This window comes from Procambarus clarkii, chromosome 13, assembly GCF_040958095.1.
Source record: "Procambarus clarkii isolate CNS0578487 chromosome 13, FALCON_Pclarkii_2.0, whole genome shotgun sequence".
NCBI lineage: Eukaryota > Metazoa > Arthropoda > Malacostraca > Decapoda > Cambaridae > Procambarus > Procambarus clarkii.
Window position 1 is genome coordinate 14,720,177 of NC_091162.1, and position 18,404 is coordinate 14,738,580.

General features: G+C 46.6%; 1 protein-coding gene across 11 annotated transcripts in view; it reads left to right on the plus strand.

The window, feature by feature from the left end:
- The window catches only part of LOC123757133 (nahoda), a 290,479-nt gene that overhangs the window by 186,933 nt on the left and 85,142 nt on the right, over window positions 1–18,404 (plus strand). For all 11 annotated transcript variants that reach the window (XM_045740555.2, XM_069323679.1, XM_045740557.2 and 8 more), the window contains one exon: window positions 7,355–7,530. In XM_045740555.2, the coding sequence (XP_045596511.1) occupies window positions 7,371–7,530 (160 nt within the window). In that variant the 5' untranslated portion in view covers window positions 7,355–7,370. The remainder of the gene's footprint in view (window positions 1–7,354; window positions 7,531–18,404) is intronic.

Consider the following 18,404-nt stretch of genomic DNA (forward strand, 5'->3'; position numbering starts at 1 on the left):
TCTCTCTCTCTCTCTCTCTCTCTCTGTCTCTCTCTCTCTCTCTCTCTCTCTCTCTCTCTCTCTCTGTCTCTCTCTCTCTCTCTGTCTCGCTCTCTCTCTCTCTCTCTCTCTCTCTCTCTCTCTCTCTCTCTCTCTCTCTCTCTCTCTCTCTCTCTCTCTCTCTCTCTCTCTCTCTCTCTCTCTGTCTCTCTCTCTCTCTCTCTGTCTCTCTCTCTCTCTCTCTCTCTCTGTCTCTCTCTCGTGTGCTTGGGCCGGGCTCTTGACCGCAGTACATGCTGCCAAGCGTCCGGGTCAACGCTCACTACCAGGACCAACAGCCTGGTGGACCAAACTCTCACAAGTCAAGCCTGGCCTCGGGCCGGGCTTGGGGAGTAGAAGAACTCCCAGAACCCCATCAACCAGGTATCAACCAGGTACTTTCTCCCCAAAACATAAGAAGCAAGAATGTTCTTGTTGTAGATTCAGCTACTTGGAACTTGTTCCAAGTAGCTGAATCACCATAGCACGGGCTATGGTGAACCCGTAACTTACCTGGCACAGGCATGGGGCAAGTAGCGCGGGTTATGGTGAGCCCGTAGTGGACTTACTTGGCACAGGAGCGGTGCTATGTCAGTTTGAGACAAGATTGATTGATTGATGAAGATTAAGCCACCCAAGAGGTGGCACGGGCATGAATAGCCCGTAATGAGGCAAGAACATTGCAGCGGAATTTAAGGAGACGGTTTGTGGATCAGGAAACTGTTGGGATAGAAACGTTAAGAGGCGATGGGCGTGTCGGTGGTGTTATTGGCGCTAAATGTGTGAAGAGCTGTAACGGTACTCTATTTAATTGTGCTTCGGCTCTTTGGTCCCGCCTCTTTTTTGGTCTATCAATCAACCGGTGTATAGATTCCTGAGCCTCTTGAGCTCTATCATATCTACATTTCAAACTGAGCACATGGATTAATATGGACACATATGAACACATACTTGGTGAGTACATATACTCACCCACATACATAAGTACATATTCACTAAGTGAGTACATATATAATATATACAATGTGTAAAAGTGTGCTTGTGTAAATGTGTAAATTACGTGTGCTTGAGGTACTATATAGGCGTGTTAAAAGCGACGGAGAAGTCAGTTACAGCCCCGCTCCTGTGCCAGGTAAGTCCACTACGGGCTCACCATAGGCCGTGCTACTTTGGAATTTTTGTTCTAAGTAGCTGAATCTAAAACAAAGACAACAACGGCGGAGAAGTCTTACAAAGACACACAAAGAGTATCCAGAGCCTTCAAGACAAGACCGATATTGCCCTCTTAACTACCTTACCTTGAGGTGCTTCCGGGGCTTAGCGTCCCCGCGGCCCGGTCGTCGACCAGGTCTCCTCGTTTGGGACACCTACAAGCAATTTGCACAGTAGAATAAACCATACTAGCGGAGGTTATCTTCTTGAGATGATTTCGGGGCTTTAGTGTCCTCGCGGCCCGGTCCTCGACCAGGCCTCCAACCCCCAGGAAGCAGCCCGTGACAGCTGACTAACACCCAGGTACCTATTTTACTGCTAGGTAACAGGGGCATAGGGTGAAAGAAACTCTGCCTATTGTTTCTCTTGATTTGCGGAGGCAACTCAAATTCAGTGAAACTGGAGGTGTTCGTATTTGATATTTAATGCCTGGTTAATTGACTAATTTGTAGGATGATGTTTCATATCTAGAGCTGGAGATTAACTGGTCCTCGGTGCTGACTCATCACACTCACCACCGCGTGTTAAGTTGACCAGACCACACACTAGAAGGTGAAGGGACGACGACGTTTCGACTTGAGAATGGTCCAGGACCGACCGAAACGTCGTCGTCCCTTCACCTTCTAGTGTGTGGTCTGGTCAACATACTTTAGCCACGTTATTGTGACTCATCGCCTGCATAGTCTGTTAAGGGCGATGGTTTGGGTGGTTCCCGCGTGACGTAATGACTCACAATACAGCTTTTCCGGGGCGTTACGCTGTAAATAATACCTTAGTTTGTGCGTGCGTGCGTGCGTGTAGGGGGGGGGGAGGGGTGATTATTGTGTGCATGGAGGGGGGGGGGTATTGTGTGTTTGAATGTCGTGTTGTTGTTCCTGCCTGTATTTAATTTCCTGTACGTTTCTCTGGATCACTCGGTCCCCTGTTGCCCAACCACTTGGGCTGGACGGTAGGGCAACGGTCTCGCTTCATTCAGGTTGGCGTTCAATCCCCGAGCGTTCAAGTGGTTGGGCACCATTCCTTTCCCCCCGTCCCATCCCACATCCTTATCCTGACCGCTTTTCAGTGCTATACAGTCGAAATGCCTTGGCGCTTTACCCTAAGAGCTCCCTTCCCTTCGGGTCCCCCTGTTCGCACCTGTGTGTTGGTCCCCGTTGTACCCGTTGCTCTGCCTGTTGTTAGCCACTGTTGTTGTTGTTTAAGATTCAGCTACTGGGAACTAAAAGTTCCAAGTAGCACGGGCTATGGTGAGCCCGTAATGGACTTACCTGGCACAGGAGCGGGGCTGAAACTTTGTCCTGTTAGCCACTATTGTTGTTATACCCTCCTGTTGTTGCCCCAGATTGTCTGGGGGTTGCCGTCCCCTGGTAAGCTATACCTGCAGGGTTCTCCAAGCTTCCCCCCCCCCCGGGGGCGTCGTACGTCTACCTTTGATCACTGGTAAGTGTTGAAGAGTGTTGCTGATGATGACCCCGGGCGATAACCAGTAATGATTACGAGGGGAGTAAAGCACATAATGACCAGGGAGGTGGTGAAGTAGGGGGAGGGGAGAGGGGGGGGGGAGGGAGTGTAATTAAAGAATGGAGGTAATAGTAATTAAAGAATGTAAGGGCTATAGACGGTATTTGTAATAAATGAGTACGAGGGAGAGGGAGAGAGAGAGAGTGAGGGAGAGAGAGAGTGGGAGAGAGAGAGTGGGAGAGAGAGAGAGGGAGAGAGAGAGAGTGGGAGAGAGGGAGAGAGAGAGAGTGGGAGAGAGGGAGAGAGAGAGAGAGAGTGGGAGAGAGAGAGAGAGAGAGTGGGAGAGAGAGAGAGAGAGTGGGAGAGAGAGAGAGAGAGAGTGGGAGAGAGAGAGAGAGAGAGAGAGAGAGAGAGAGTGGGAGACAGACAGAGACAGAGTGAGAGAGATAATAACAAGTATCACTCAGGGATCAGTGTTGGTGTGTACCCATGTATACTAGCACTAGAGGAAGGGAACTAGGTTAGGTTCATAGCGTGTCGTCTTCCCTGCATAAATTATACCACAAAATAATACATGCAGTGTATTTCTCTCACAGTAGCCGCTCGGGTGTATATTCATAATGCTGCCAGGACTGACGGTGAAGCGTGTACGTGTGTATTCCATTAATTGTGCTTGCGGAGGTTGAGCTTCAGCTCTTTGGTCCCGCTGCTCCACTGTCAATTAACTGGTGTACAAATTCCTGAGACTATTGGGGCTCTTGTCATATCTACAATTGAAACTGTATGTGGAGTGTGAGCTTGCGTGCGAGCATGCGTGTGTGCGTGCGTGTGTGTGATTAAGTCCTCTGGTCCAGTTCATTGCGTGATCTCGCACAGTTAACGTGATATCAATTTATATATACAACAGTAATTATTTAGCTCTTCTACACTCCGTTGGGTATCATGTAATTATAATTGCTCTGCATAACAAGGTAATCACAAGGTGGTTCAAGTGATGGTGATAATGATCATTGTTGCAAGTTACCTTTCAATAGAATTCTATTTGCAGCATGTGCACAATGCTGCAAATAGAATATGAAACAAAAGCCTCATCACGATAACTTGAAACCTAAAACTCTTCTTGTAAAGTTTTAGCAAAAGAGATTATATCTTGTAATGGAAATAATGACAGTAGCCTCATGGCAGAATGTTGCAACCCCTCCCCCCGGGGGAGCCGGTCGGCCGAGCGGACAGCATGCTGGACTTGTGATCCTGTGGTCCCGGGTTCAATTACGGGCGCCGGCGAGAAACAATGGGCAGAGTTTCTTTCACCCTATGCCCCTGTTACCTAGCAGTAAAATAGGTACCCGGGTGTTAGTCAGCTGTCACGGGCTGCTTCTTGGGGGGGGGGGTGGAGGCCTTGTCGAGGACCGGGCCGCGGGGACACTAAGCCCCGAAATCATCTCAAGAGAAGGCTCCAGGTACCTCATACTAGCAGGCTTCAAGGGTCTAATGGCGGGAAAGGAAAAACAAATGGAAAAAAAGTGGTGTAGACTTTCCTCCCATTCAGTGACTGGCACTCATTGGCACTCCTGCCCTCCAGCAGATACCACTTTAATAGACTGAGTGAAAGTCAAATAAAAGCCAACAGTTTACTGAGATGAACGTTGTCAACCCGACACAGTTATTTAATTATTAGCTCTGCCCGAAACGCTGCGCGTACTAGTGGCTTTACAAGATTGTAATTACCATATTATGTATCCTCACAATCCCAATGTACCTTCTTGTATATATATATAAATAAATAATTTACAAGATAGACACCACAACAAAGATATAATCGCATAATAAAGTTTATCTCGAGTCACTACAGCTAGATATAATAGACGAAAATGACTATTTAAAAAGAACACACACACACACAAAAAAAATATTAACTTATGTAATGATCAAACAAAGTAAGGTTTCGTAACATTCACAATTAACAATAAGGACTAAATAAAAATCACCATTAAGATCCTAAAGATTCAAAGATTCTATTCAAAACCGAATTAAATAAATCATTATGGAATTACCCCCCCATGCCACACATTATAAAGAAACCCAAATATTATAAAATAATAGACACACAATTGTTATATTCAGTATCAGAATTAAATAGATAATTACAAGGAATATCCTACTTCAAAGAGTGCACCAAAAAACACACATCAAGGGAAACTAAAAACAAATTAAGGAATATAATAACGCCAATGAAATATGCGCGGATTAACAACATAGTATACAATTGCATCTCATAAAAAGTGAATGTGATTCTTGAGAGGAGTGAACAAATCCACAAGGGCTGTGATGAGGGTTCGAACCTAGGTCCGGGATGATGGACCAATATACTCTAAATCTGAAAGTAGTCATTGTGTACAGGAGTCCGACTTTAAAATTTTAGACTCTTGCGTGAATGGTCAGTCTTACCTGCGAATTATGGAACCTTTATATCTCAGACAGCTGTTACGCAATAATGCCTAATGTTAGGCTGTTAGGCTACCGAGTTGTATGTTTGTACAGTTCATTACGTAAGTTGACATTTGTATTGTTCCTTTTCTTGTGTTTCTTTGTAATAATTGGTGTCATTTTCGTGTCTTATTGTGTAATCATTTGTTCAGAATAAGCTCTTTGTTAATTTTAATTCGATTTTTCTGTATCTTAGATCTGATGATAAATACTAATAAGTACTCGAAACGTTATGGATTTTAATTGAAAAGCAACTGTTTTAATTAAATAAGATGCTCGAATTTAATCGTGTTCCTTTTTGTCTTATATATATATATATATATATATATATATATATATATATATATATATATATATATATATATATATATATATATATATATATATATATAAGATAAAATATATAAGATATATATATATATATATATATATATATATATATATATATATATATATATATATATATATATATATATATATATATATATATATATATGTCGTACCTAGTAGCCAGAACGCACTTCTCAGCCTACTATGCAAGGCCCGATTTGCCTAATAAGCCAAGTTTTCCTGAATTAATATATTTTCTCTAATTTTTTTTCTTATGAAATGATAAAGCTACCCATTTCATTATGTATGAGGTCAATTTTTTTTATTGGAGTTAAAATTAACGTAGATATATGACCGAACCTAACCAACCCTACTTAACCTAACCTAACCTATCTTTATAGGTTAGGTTAGGTTTAGGTTAGGTTACCTAACCTTATAGGTTACCTAACCTTATAGGTTAGGTTAGGTTACCTAACCTAACCTATCTTTATAGGTTAGGTTAGGTTTGGTAGCCGAAAAAGTTTGGTTTGGTTAGGTTGTCGAAAAAACATTAATTCATGAAAACGTGGCTTATTAGGCAAATCGGGCCTTGCATAGTAGGCTGAGAAGTGCGTTCTGGCTACTAGGTACGACATATATATATATATATATATATATATATATATATATATATATATATATATATATATATATATATATATATATATATATATTTATATATATATATATTTATTTATATATATATATATATATTTATTTATATATATATATATATATATATATATATATATATATATATATATATATATATATATATATATATATATATATATACTATATTTTGTGTGTGTGTATGAAAACGAATGACCATGAAGGAAAATGAAACTTGAAATACTTGATGAACATTATTGTGTGAAACTATAACATTATAGTTTCAACTTATCTAGGATTTCTTTTTCATGATTTATTTCATACCTCTGTGCACTTTATTTGCTTATTTATATCAAATCCCACATGGAACGAGTCGTTAAATCCCTGACGCTAGACACCAATTATATATGTTGACCAGACCACACACTAGAAATTGAAGGGACGACGACCACCAATTATATATATTTGCATAAACATGTTGTGAAATTGAATTGGAGCTCCACGTGCTTTCAGTGACCGTTATTCGAAGCCATTCAAAAATGTGCTGCGTCACTGCAGCGGTTTGGCTGTTGGGTAATTGGCGGCTGTGATTGGGCTGTTAGAGGTTGAGTTGGTGGCGTAGTTATGGTTTAATGATAAATAATGATGCTAATGATCTCAGTGGTACTGTGTGGTGAGTATGAATTACGCGGGGGAGGAGGGGGGGGGGAAGCTGAGTCATGCTCCATATGGTTATGTGACTCCGATGGCTGATCTCTTTAGTAATCTCCGTGACCCCTGTGTAACCTCTTGAGTAACTCCAGTAATGCTCAGACGACTGTTTGTGTTGTCATAGAAAACGGGGAGCCGTGCATGGTATGACAATAAATGGAGAATGACACCAGTGCATGTGCGTGGGGGAGGGGGGGACAAGGGGGTAGCTGGATTTTTTTTTCAGGGGGGAGAGCAGGGGTGACGCAGAAGCTTGTGGGGGAGTTGCTGGGGGAGGGGAATATGAGTTATCGGAATATGTGGGGTGCATAAATGCTGTTGGTTGTAATATGTAATTATGTAATTTGTGACGGCAATTACATTACCAGCTCCCCTACTTGATAGATTTTAATCCTCACAAATGCAAAGTGATGTAGAGAAGAGTTGGAACATTATCAACTTTCCTGTTTCTAATCATGATTTTTCCCCCATTTGATTTTTTCAGTGTAATGCGGTAAGAGATGAGGAGGGAGATGTTAGCGAGGCTGGTGGTGGTGGTGGTGGCGGCGGTGGCCGGGGTGTGTGAGGCCCACGTGGCTCTAACTTTCCCGCCCGCCCGCAAGTATAACCTCGACTTCCTCGACTCCTTCAGGACCCAGGCGCCCTGCGGCATGCCCAGAGGTGAGTGTCCTCGCCCGTGTCTCTCACACTCTCTCAGTCTAGTTACACGAGGGGAAGGAAACGTTATATTATAGTCTTATATAATTATATAGGCCTATAATATGACTTATAATCATTCCACTCGTTATTAAAAATTTATATAACTTATACAGGTATTATACAACTTTTTTAAAGTTAATATAAGTCATGTGATGCTTTGTGGTGGTTTTGGCATGCACAAACTTCTCATGCATTTTATTCCCTCTGTCTATAGCCTTGTGCTCAAAAAAAGCTATTTTTCCTACATTTGTGTTCCATGGACTCTTGTTCCTGAAGTTGCAGGTTTCATAAAATGGCTCCTTGTTAACTTTGTCGATTCCTGTCACTGTTTTGTATGTGATCATATTATAAATTTTTGTCCTATTTACTAGCGTTTTCAGGTTGAAAGTATCTAGCCTCACCTAGTAGCTCTTGCCTTTTTGGGCGGGAAGCCTCATGGTAATACTTCTTTACAAATGTTCTCATTTATTGATATGCTTCTTGGAAAGTGGACACCACACATAGAAAACGGGCAGCCGTGCATGGTATGACAATAGGGGAAGAATGACACCGGACATGACATATTCTAATTTCGGGCTGACTCTAAACTGACTCTAAAATTGGCAAGCTTAGATAAGGCTTGAAATAGGGTCTGGTCCACTAGTGACAGTATATTACCTTGTACCGGCCAGAGATATTTGACAGTTTATTTTAGCATATTTCCATATAATGTATAAGGCGAATGTGACCTGTTTTTACCTACTCCATTTACCGTAGCCTGGCATCATTCCACGTTGAATTCCGTCTGCTAGAATCAGCTCGATAAAACATCCAAATTATTGGGGGGTGATTAATATTTTTAAATGTGTATTCCCTAGAGCGCAGGCGGGAGAGATACATAATAATTTACACCCTGAAAATATTAAGAGGGGGCTGGTTCCTAATCTGCATGCTGTAATTACGCCACGTGAGACCAGGAGGCATGGCGGGATGTTCAAATTAGTCCCGTTCAAAAGCATAGGTGCAACAGGTACGCTGAGAAAGAACTCTTATCATCTTGAAGACCCAAGACTGTTCAACACTCCCTCGACACATTAGGGGCATAATTAAGACTTCTCACTGTGTTCGAAAAGAGAAACAAAGAACATTATTAGAGCAGCTGCTGCTCATAATAGTAATTATAATTATATTAATTATTATGTTGATAAGTAGCGTATCATACAACATTACTTGTGAGGTCTTGTTCCAGTAGACGACCTCGTCACATCGATACGTGCCTGGAAAGTCGAGTATCCTTGACATTTTCATGGGAATTGGACTTTAGTATCTCGTGTGCCTTATCATTATATTGTTGATATTAATGACGAGGTTGATTGTGAAGGAGAGTGAGTCTTGGATGGTGGCGGCGGCGGCGGCGTGACGGTTACCTACCTATCACTGATTATTACTTTGTTGTGCGTGTTGAGTTATAATTTGACGAGTGTGGCGGGTGATGGTAGTAACCCCCTCCACAACCCTCCACAACAGCCAACAGTCCTCCACAACCCACAACAGCCCTCCACAACCCTCCACAACCCACAACAGCCCTCCACAACCCTCCACAACCCACAACAGCCCTCCACAACCCTCCACAACCCACAACAGCCCTCCACAACCCTCCACAACCCACAACAGCCCTCCACAACCCTCCACAACCCACAACAGCCCTCCACAACCCTCCACAACCCACAACAGCCCTCCACAACCCTCCACAACCCACAACAGCCCTCCACAACCCTCCACAACCCACAACAACCCTCCACAACCCTCCACAACCCTCCACAACCCACAACAGCCCTCCACAACCCTCCACAACCCACAACAACCCTCCACAACCCACAACAGCCCTCCACAACCCACAACAGCCCTCCACAACCCACAACAGCCCTCCACAACCCTCCACAACCCACAACAGCCCTCCACAACCCTCCACAACCCACAACAACCCTCCACAACCCACAACAGCCCTCCACAACCCACAACAGCCCTCCACAACCCACAACAGCCCTCCACAACCCTCCACAACCCACAACAGCCCTCCACAACCCACAACAGCCCTCCACAACCCACAACAGCCCTCCACAACCCACAACAGCCCTCCACAACCCACAACAGCCCTCCACAACCCACAACAGCCCTCCACAACCCTCCACAACCCACAACAGCCCTCCACAACCCTCCACAACCCACAACAGCCCTCCACAACCCTCCACAACCCACAACAGCCCTCCACAACCCACAACAGCCCTCCACAACCCACAACAGCCCTCCACAACCCACAACAGCCCTCCACAACCCACAACAGCCCTCCACAACCCTCCACAACCCACAACAGCCCTCCACAACCCACAACAGCCCTCCACAACCCACAACAGCCCTCCACAACCCACAACAGCCCTCCACAACCCACAACAGCCCTCCACAACCCACAACAGCCCTCCACAACCCTCCACAACCCACAACAGCCCTCCACAACCCACAACAGCCCTCCACAACCCACAACAGCCCTCCACAACCCACAACAGCCCTCCACAACCCACAACAGCCCTCCACAACCCACAACAGCCCTCCACAACCCACAACAGCCCTCCACAACCCACAACAGCCCTCCACAACCCACAACAGCCCTCCACAACCCACAACAGCCCTCCACAACCCACAACAGTCCTCCACAACCCACAACAGCCCTCCACAACAGCCAACAGCCCTCCACAACAGCCAACAACCCTCCACAACAGCCAACAACCCTCCACAACAGCCAACAACCCTCCACAACCCTCCACAACAGCCAACAACCTACTCTTACCCTGACCGTCCTCCCCCATAAACAGGTGATAGACCTGTTCTGTGACTGTAAACAACAGGAGGTCACTCCCCAAGGTCACTTTACCTCGTCCTCCTGTTGCTCCTCACACACAACCTACGTCTCCCACAGCCGTGTCTGAGGCTATTATTCTGTACACACACACACACACACACACACACACACACACACACACACACACACACACACACACACACACACACACACACACACACACACACACAAACACACACACACACACACACATATATATATACGTAGGTGTGTGTAGTCAACAATGTCTTTATGATCAATGGAGTTTTAGCTGCTGGTTCCTGGCTTTCCTGCTGCCATACATTTAGGGTGAGGCAGAGGCTGATATCTGCTGCCACCTGCTCTTCTAGTCTATTACATTTTCCTCACTACTCTTGCGGTTACTTTGCGGTTACTTTGCGGTGGTTCCGAGCACCAACGTCCTCGCGGCCCGGTCTCTGCCCAGGCCTCCAGGTTTGTGGTCTGCTGGTCAACTAGACTGTTGGACCTCCAAAGGGTACCTGATCCTCCAGGCTGTGATTCATACGTGAGGCTGCGAGCAGTCGCGTCCAACAGCCGCGGGGACGGTGATCCTCGCAATCACCACAAGGTAAGGTGGTGGTTGTGGTGGTGGTTGTGGTGGGCGTAGTGGTGGTTGTGGTGGGCGTAGTGGTGGTTGTGGTGGGCGTAGTGGTGGTTGTGGTGGTTGTGGTGGGCGTAGTGGTGGTTGTGGTGGGCGTAGTGGTGGTGGTGGTGGGCGTAGTGGTGGTTGTGGTGGTGGTTGTGGTGGGCGTAGTGGTAGTTGTGGTGGGCGTAGTGGTGGTTGTGGTGGGCGCGTATTAGCCAGGGACGCGGGCCAAGTCGTGCTCCTGAAGGAAAGAGGTCAAGACTCCTGTTGACTTCTAGGGGGTCTGTTCCCACGGTCATGTCTGTCTGTACTGTTACATCCTGTGTTGGTGTGTGTGTGTTGGTGTGTGTGTGTGTTGTGGGGGGGGGGGTGTATAAGGGGGAAGGAGTGTGTGTTAGTGTGCATGTGAGGGGGGAGGGAGGGAGTGTATGCATATGTATTACTTCTAACATAAGTAATTAAACATTTACGTTTCAGTTATATGTATTCAGTAATAATAAAAGCATCTTAAGCCTCCCCAGAAACACTGGAGCACATTCAAGACAAAGACGTCCCAGGTACTTAAATTTTTAATAAAAATTTCTAATCTGATTTCTTTAAAAAAAAATAACCGGTAAAAGCTATTTTTTTTAAATCCATGTTCCTCTTAATGTAATAAAAGTCACAACGATACACAGTTTATGTATAGGAAAAATATATGTAGACAGGTTATCTTGATTATCTTGGCGTTATCTTGATTATCTTGACGTTATCTTGAGATGATTTCGGGGCTTTTTATTGTTCCCGCGGCCCGGTCCTCGACTAGGCCTCCACCCCCCGGAAGCAGCCCGTGACAGCTGACTAACACCCAGGTACCTATTTTACTGCTAGGTAACAGGGGCATAGGGTGAAAGAAACTCTGCCCATTGTTTCTCTCTGGCGCCCGGGGTCGAACCCGGGACCACAGGATCACAAGTCCAGTGTGCTGTCCGCTCGGCCGACCCGCTCCCGGAGGTGTGTACCATCCTTGCTTGTGCTGTGTTCCTGCCATCATAGTTGTCTTGTACACACTGCTTACATACTTATTGTTGCATCATTAACATATGCTGATATATGCTAATGAAATGTGAACTACTGACTGTGAGTAGTTCAATATATATATATTGCCCACTCATGAGAGCATGAGTGGGCAGAGCGTGTCTAGGAGGCCAGAAATGAGAGTTCAATCCCAACCAATGCCCTAATATTTTGTTATACATTCATGCCAGCGCATAATTGCACACACACACACATTGCAGGAGGAGGTGTATAAGTATAGTGAGTGTGGTGCGTGCGTTATGAGTGGTGATGAGTGAGGGGTGACCTTGGCGTGTGTGTGTGAGGTGAGCCCTGAGCACCTGTGGTAATCCTGCTCACATTACCACCTTCATGACCTCACCTGTCACCGCCCTCTGGTCGATGGTGCCAGCCACAAGTGTCAGGCTCTGCCCCCCAGGTTTACGGGCTCACCATAGCCCGTGCTACATGGACACTTCGTCCTGAGTAGCTAAATCTTTAACAACAACAACATCCCCAGGTTGAGCTTCGGCTCCTTGCACCCAACCACTTGGACTGGACGGTAGAGCGACGGTCTGGCTTCATGCAGATCGGCGTTCAATCCCCGACCGTCCACAAGTGGTTGGGGCACCATTCCTTCCCCCCGTCCCACCCCAAATCCTTATCCTGACCCCTTCCCAGTGCTATATAGTCGTAATGGCTTGGCGCTTTCCCTTGATAATTCCTTCCTTCCTTCCTTGAACCCGCCTCTACACTCTCGGTCAACTGGTGTATAGGTATGTGTGTATGCCTGGACCCCTTTGTGCGAGTACCACTCGTCATAGATTGTCTTTATCTTCGCTTGCAATTCCCCCCTCCCACAGACAATTTTGTATGTGGTAATCATGTCTCCCTTAACTTTTATCTTGTACATTGTGTGTGTGTACTTGTATTTACCTCTCAGTACTTACCTATTGGTGCCTACGGGGAGTGAGGTTGAGCCTAACAAGGTTGTTAGGTTGAGTCTAACAAGGTTGTTAGGTTGAGCCTAACAAGGCTGTTAGGTCAAGTTCAACCTAACTACTCTTTACTTTCAAATTCTTTGTCGAATTGAGCTTGAAAGTTGTGTAGAAATGAATGTGTGTGTGTTTGGGAAGGGGAGGGGGGGAGGGGAGGGGGGATTGCGTCCGTGCAGTGGTTGAACTTCAGCTCTGGGGCCCCCGGCTGTTAGTCAACCCTCGTCTGGTGTACATAGCTGTGTGTACTTGTAAACATGTATACTCCACTACCATCCCCTCCATGGGGGTCACCCCCCTCCCCTAGCACACTTGGCAGGTAAGCCTCACCTCACTGGTCATGGTATGAACCAGGGCACGGTAGAGAGCTAAGTAATCATGGTAGTCGCCATGTATCGACCTTCTCATCGCCAGTATGCTGCTCCTCCTCTACTTCTTCCTCGTCTTCTTCCTCCTCCTCTTCGTCTTCCTCCTCCTCCTGCTCCTGCTGTACTCCGTGCCCCCGGGTACTCCCGGGGGAGACAACAACCGTGTACTTAACCACTGTACTCTCCGTCCCCAAGTACTGGTAATTAACATTTCTGAACGTAATTGGTGTTGTTATTACCAAGGAAAAGGTGGGGAGTGGAGGGCTGTGTCAGGCTGGCTGGCTGGCAAGGGGGCAGGCTGGCAGACTGGCAAGAGGGGGGCAGGCTGGCAAGGGGGGGGGGGCAGGCTGGCAAGGGGGGGGCAGGCGGGCAGGCTGGCAAGGGGGGGGGGCAGGCAGGCAAGGGGGGGGGCAGGCTGGCAAAGAGGGGGGCAGGCTGGCAGGGGCATCTCTTCCTCCTCACAGCCTCCTGCTCACCTTCTCTCATCTTAGTCAGTTTTTATGACCAGGTAAATGGTCTGCGATTTGACAATTAAGTGTGGTATTAGGCCTACCGGGTTAGGATCAGTCTAAATGTTTATGATTTGATGTTATTTGTATGGGTGATATAATGCTTCATGTATATAGTACCAAGCATGTACACATTGCCAAGTGTGTACACAGTACCAAGCGTGTACGTAGGGACAGGTGTACACCAAGGTCACCCTACCTGTAGACCGTTGTTACAAATCTTTCTGTACTTACTATTATAAGTTAGGGTGAGGGGACAGAAATAGCTGTGTACAATAACAGTTTGTCGTGGCCCGGCACCACTGCCCCGCTGCCGGCCGTAGTTTACATTGATAATACCTGTAATATTTGTGTTAATTAATCCACGCCGGAATACTTGCCGTTAATGGTAGGTGTAGTTAATCCTGCGACGCTCTCCCGGGACCACTTCTTAACTCTTTATGGCTGGCACTTAGTAAGGTACGTGGTGTTTGGTGGTGGGGGGGCGTGGCTGTGTGTAAGGTCACCACCAGGTGGGAGGGGGGGGGGCGTGGCTGTGTGTAAGGTCACCACCAGGTGGGAGGGGGGGCGTGGCTGTGTGTTCTTGTAAACATGTATACTCCATGGTATACATGTATACCATCCCCTCCATGGGGCCACCCCCCCCCCCCTCCCACACCTGGCAGGTAAGCCTCACCTCACTGGTCATGGTATGAACCAGTAAGTCTATGTATGTAAGGTCACCACCAGGTCAGAGGGGGCGGACCAAGTAACCTTTCACCCACAAGTTCATATCCTCGTATGATTCTTATCAGATCTTAAAATTTCATTTATTTGTAAAGGTCAGCTGGCTGAGTGGACACTAAATAGTGGCTGCAGAGTTGCGGGTTCGAACCCTTAAAACATCTTGTAGCCTACACGGTGTATTTGGCAGCCGGGAGCTCCTGTACTCATCTATTTGTGCTTGTGGGGGTCGAGACTTGGCTCTTTGGTCCCGCCTCTCAACCGTCAATCAACTGGTGTACAGATTCCCGAGCCTACTGGGCTCTGTCATATCTACATTTGAAACTGTGTATGGAGTCAGCCTCCACCACATCACTACCTAATGCATTCCATTTACTAACTACTCTAACACTGAAAAAGTTCTTTCTAACGTCCCTATGGCTCATGTGGGCACTCAGTTTCCTCCTGTGATGAACTCTTCCTGTTGACTCACACACGACCGGTGATGGGAAGGTCTCCAGGGCCCGGCCAGCCAACATGGCCGCCACACACTCCTACGCTCACACATTTATTATGGCAGATTTACAATACAGATATGTAATGAGGCATATTTATGAGACATAATGAGAGATCACGGCGTGGAGGAAGGTGAGAGAGAGAGAGAGAGAGAGAGAGAGAGAGAGAGAGAGAGAGAGAGAGAGAGAGAGAGAGAGAGAGACAGACAGACAGACAGACAGACAGACAGACAGACAGACAGACAGACAGACAGACAGACAGACAGACAGACAGACAGACAGACACAGACAGACAGACAGACAGACAGACAGACAGACAGACAGACAGACAGACAGACACAGACAGACAGACAGACAGACAGACAGACAGACAGACAGACCGCCCGCCCGCCCGCCGTGACAGCCCTCACCCCCAGCAGGGCCAGCAGGAGGGGGTGGTGGAGGCGGGGAAGCAGCCACGGGTGGAGCATGAAGCCCCACGCGCGGCCAGGACCCGGGTCCGCCCAGCGATCACCGCCAAGGATTCAAATTGTCAAATAACGACTCGCTGCTTGCCCGGCTAACATGCGCACTTCCGCTCCTCACAGCTTATACCTTAAATTTACACGCATAGTGCCTGTACTTCCCTATTTGTGCCTCCAGGATCGAGCACTAGCTCTTGGACCCAGGCTTTTATAACCGCTGGATGTCTTAATGCAATGATTCATGATTTGAACAAATCCACAAGGGACGTGACGAGGATTCGAACCTGCGTCGAACCGCCTCTCTTACGCTAAACGAAAACTTCCTAACTTCTCTATGACACACCTGAGTCTCAAGCTTCGATCTATGGGAGTTCTATGTTGTTCTATTGTTCCTCCCCCTCTTGTTCTATTGTTATTCATTGTGAACATTTTCCCTTTCTCCGCTCTGTCAATCCCCCCTAAATATTTTATATATTACTACCATGTTTTGTGTCTCTTTCCTCTATAGCGTCGTCAGGTTTAGTTCCTTCAGTCTTTCTTCGCGCTTCATCCCTCGTAATTCTGGGACGAGTCTCGCTCCGTACTTCTGAACCCTCTTGAGCTTGACGGTGCAGTGAGGCACTGCAACCCCTCATCGTTTTGGTATTGATGAGTTTCAAGATGATTAGCGACGCACGCAACATTCTCCCGAATTGTCTGGGAATTATTATTGTAAGACATTCAGTGATATAGACAAGCTTAATATTAGATAATTTTTTTCAATATCAGTGAAAATATTCGTGATGTCAGGAAGATGGTCACTGATATGGAAGAACTGTGGACGTAATAGTTTTTCGTTTAGTAGTTGGTATACATATAAATGCCGTATTGTTGTGTTAGATTCAGCTACTGGGAAGCAAAAGTTGCAAGTAGCACGGGCTATGGTGAGCCCGTAGTGGACTTACCTAGCACAGGAGCGGGGCTGTAACGGCGTACACATTTTAGGGACATGTATACTGAGTATTTAGGGACATATATACTGAGTATTGAGGGACATGTATACTGAGTATTTAGGGATATGTATACTGAGTATTTAGGTACATGTATACTGAGTATTTAGGGATATGTATACTGAGTATTTAGGGACATATATACTGAGTATTTAGGGACATATATACTGAGTATTTAGGGATATGTATACGAGTATTTAGGGACATATATACTGAGTATTTAGGGTCATGTATACTGAGTATTTTATTAAGAACAGCCAACGTTTCTCTCTCTCCTTTGTAACAACTTCCAACTGTTGTCACTCTGCTTCTCCCTCCCTGCCACCGTTGGCAACAGTAACGGGGCGGCCAACAGTAACGGGGCGGCCAACAGTAACGGGGCGGCCAACAGTAACGGGGCGGTCCTCAGCTTGCTCATATTACTTGAAGATTACAGGTATTAGTGAGAATGTATAATGTATTGTATATAGTTTCTGGGATAGCTAGGGGAAGGGGTTCCCCTGGGATGAGGGAAGGGGGGGGGGGGTTACCTTAGGGACGGGAGGGGGGGGTAGGAGTGGTGGTGTCGTGTGAGGCAGTGGAGTATAAGTGGGTAAATATGATGTAGAGGTATGATAGTGGCGTTAGTGAAGGTGGGGGGTTTACAGAAGTGGTCAATTCCCGCCAGGTATCTTGTAGTTTGCGATCATGTCCCCCCCTCCTCTGTTTCTTCATCCCACCAGGGTTGTGAGGTCTAGTGGAGTAATTATGGTGACAAAAGTTGCGAAACAATCGGAAAACAAAACACAATTGAGGTATTGTATTCAGGGATGTGTGGAAGACGTGTGATACATGTGTGTGTGGAGTAAGGACACACAGTGAGGAGCAGAGAAGGGACACACTGAGACGATGGCTGTTTACTCCTCGACACAGAGAGAGTAAGAGTGAGGCAAACACAATCACGTCGGAGTGCAGTGAGAAGCACAGTGGTGGGAGGCAGTGTGAGTGCACGGTTACTGTGTGACCCTCGCACCGTACACCACGGTACTCATCACAGCTACGGGTATGGGCATGAATATTGCCTCAGTAGTAGACCCAACAACTACAGATCTCACCATGGGCTCGTCCACCTCCCTCCCTCATGTATAAGACATTTTCTCGCAACAAAAGTTGACGTTTTCAAGAGACAATTGGCACACATTTATGCAATAACTGCCGGTTGAGCTGTTTAGCAAAAAGACCTGTGGGCCGCTGTAAGCAACAGCCTGAGCGATCAAGCTTACCTTTGGAGTAGAACTCCTCGAAACAGGACTGCACGTAAGCCTGTTTACCTGAAGTAGGTTTCCAGGGTTCTCCCCTATTCCCGTGCCAGGGACCAGGCTTGTCTGGTGACACCCCCCCCCCTCCTCCCCCCTAACGACGTGGTTGCGGGTTGTGGAAAAGCCCCTGGTGCCTACCTTGAGGCTACCTTGAGGTGCTTCCGGGGCTTAGTGTCCCCGCGGCCCGGTCGTCGACCAGGCCTCCTGGTTGCTGGACTGATCAACCAGGCTGTTAGACGCGGCTGCTCGCAGCCTGACGTATGAGTCACAGCCTGGTTGATCAGGTATCCTTTGGAGGTGCTTATCCAGTTCTCTCTTGAACACTGTGAGGGGTTTGCCAGTTATGCCCCTTATGTGTAGTGGAAGCGTGTTGAACAGTCTCGGGCCTCAGGGATATTTAGGGATTTCCACCTTTAAAGACCAACGTTGGTGTTCGGGTTTATTTTTCAACGGTACTCCAGCCTAGCCAGAGGCCGCC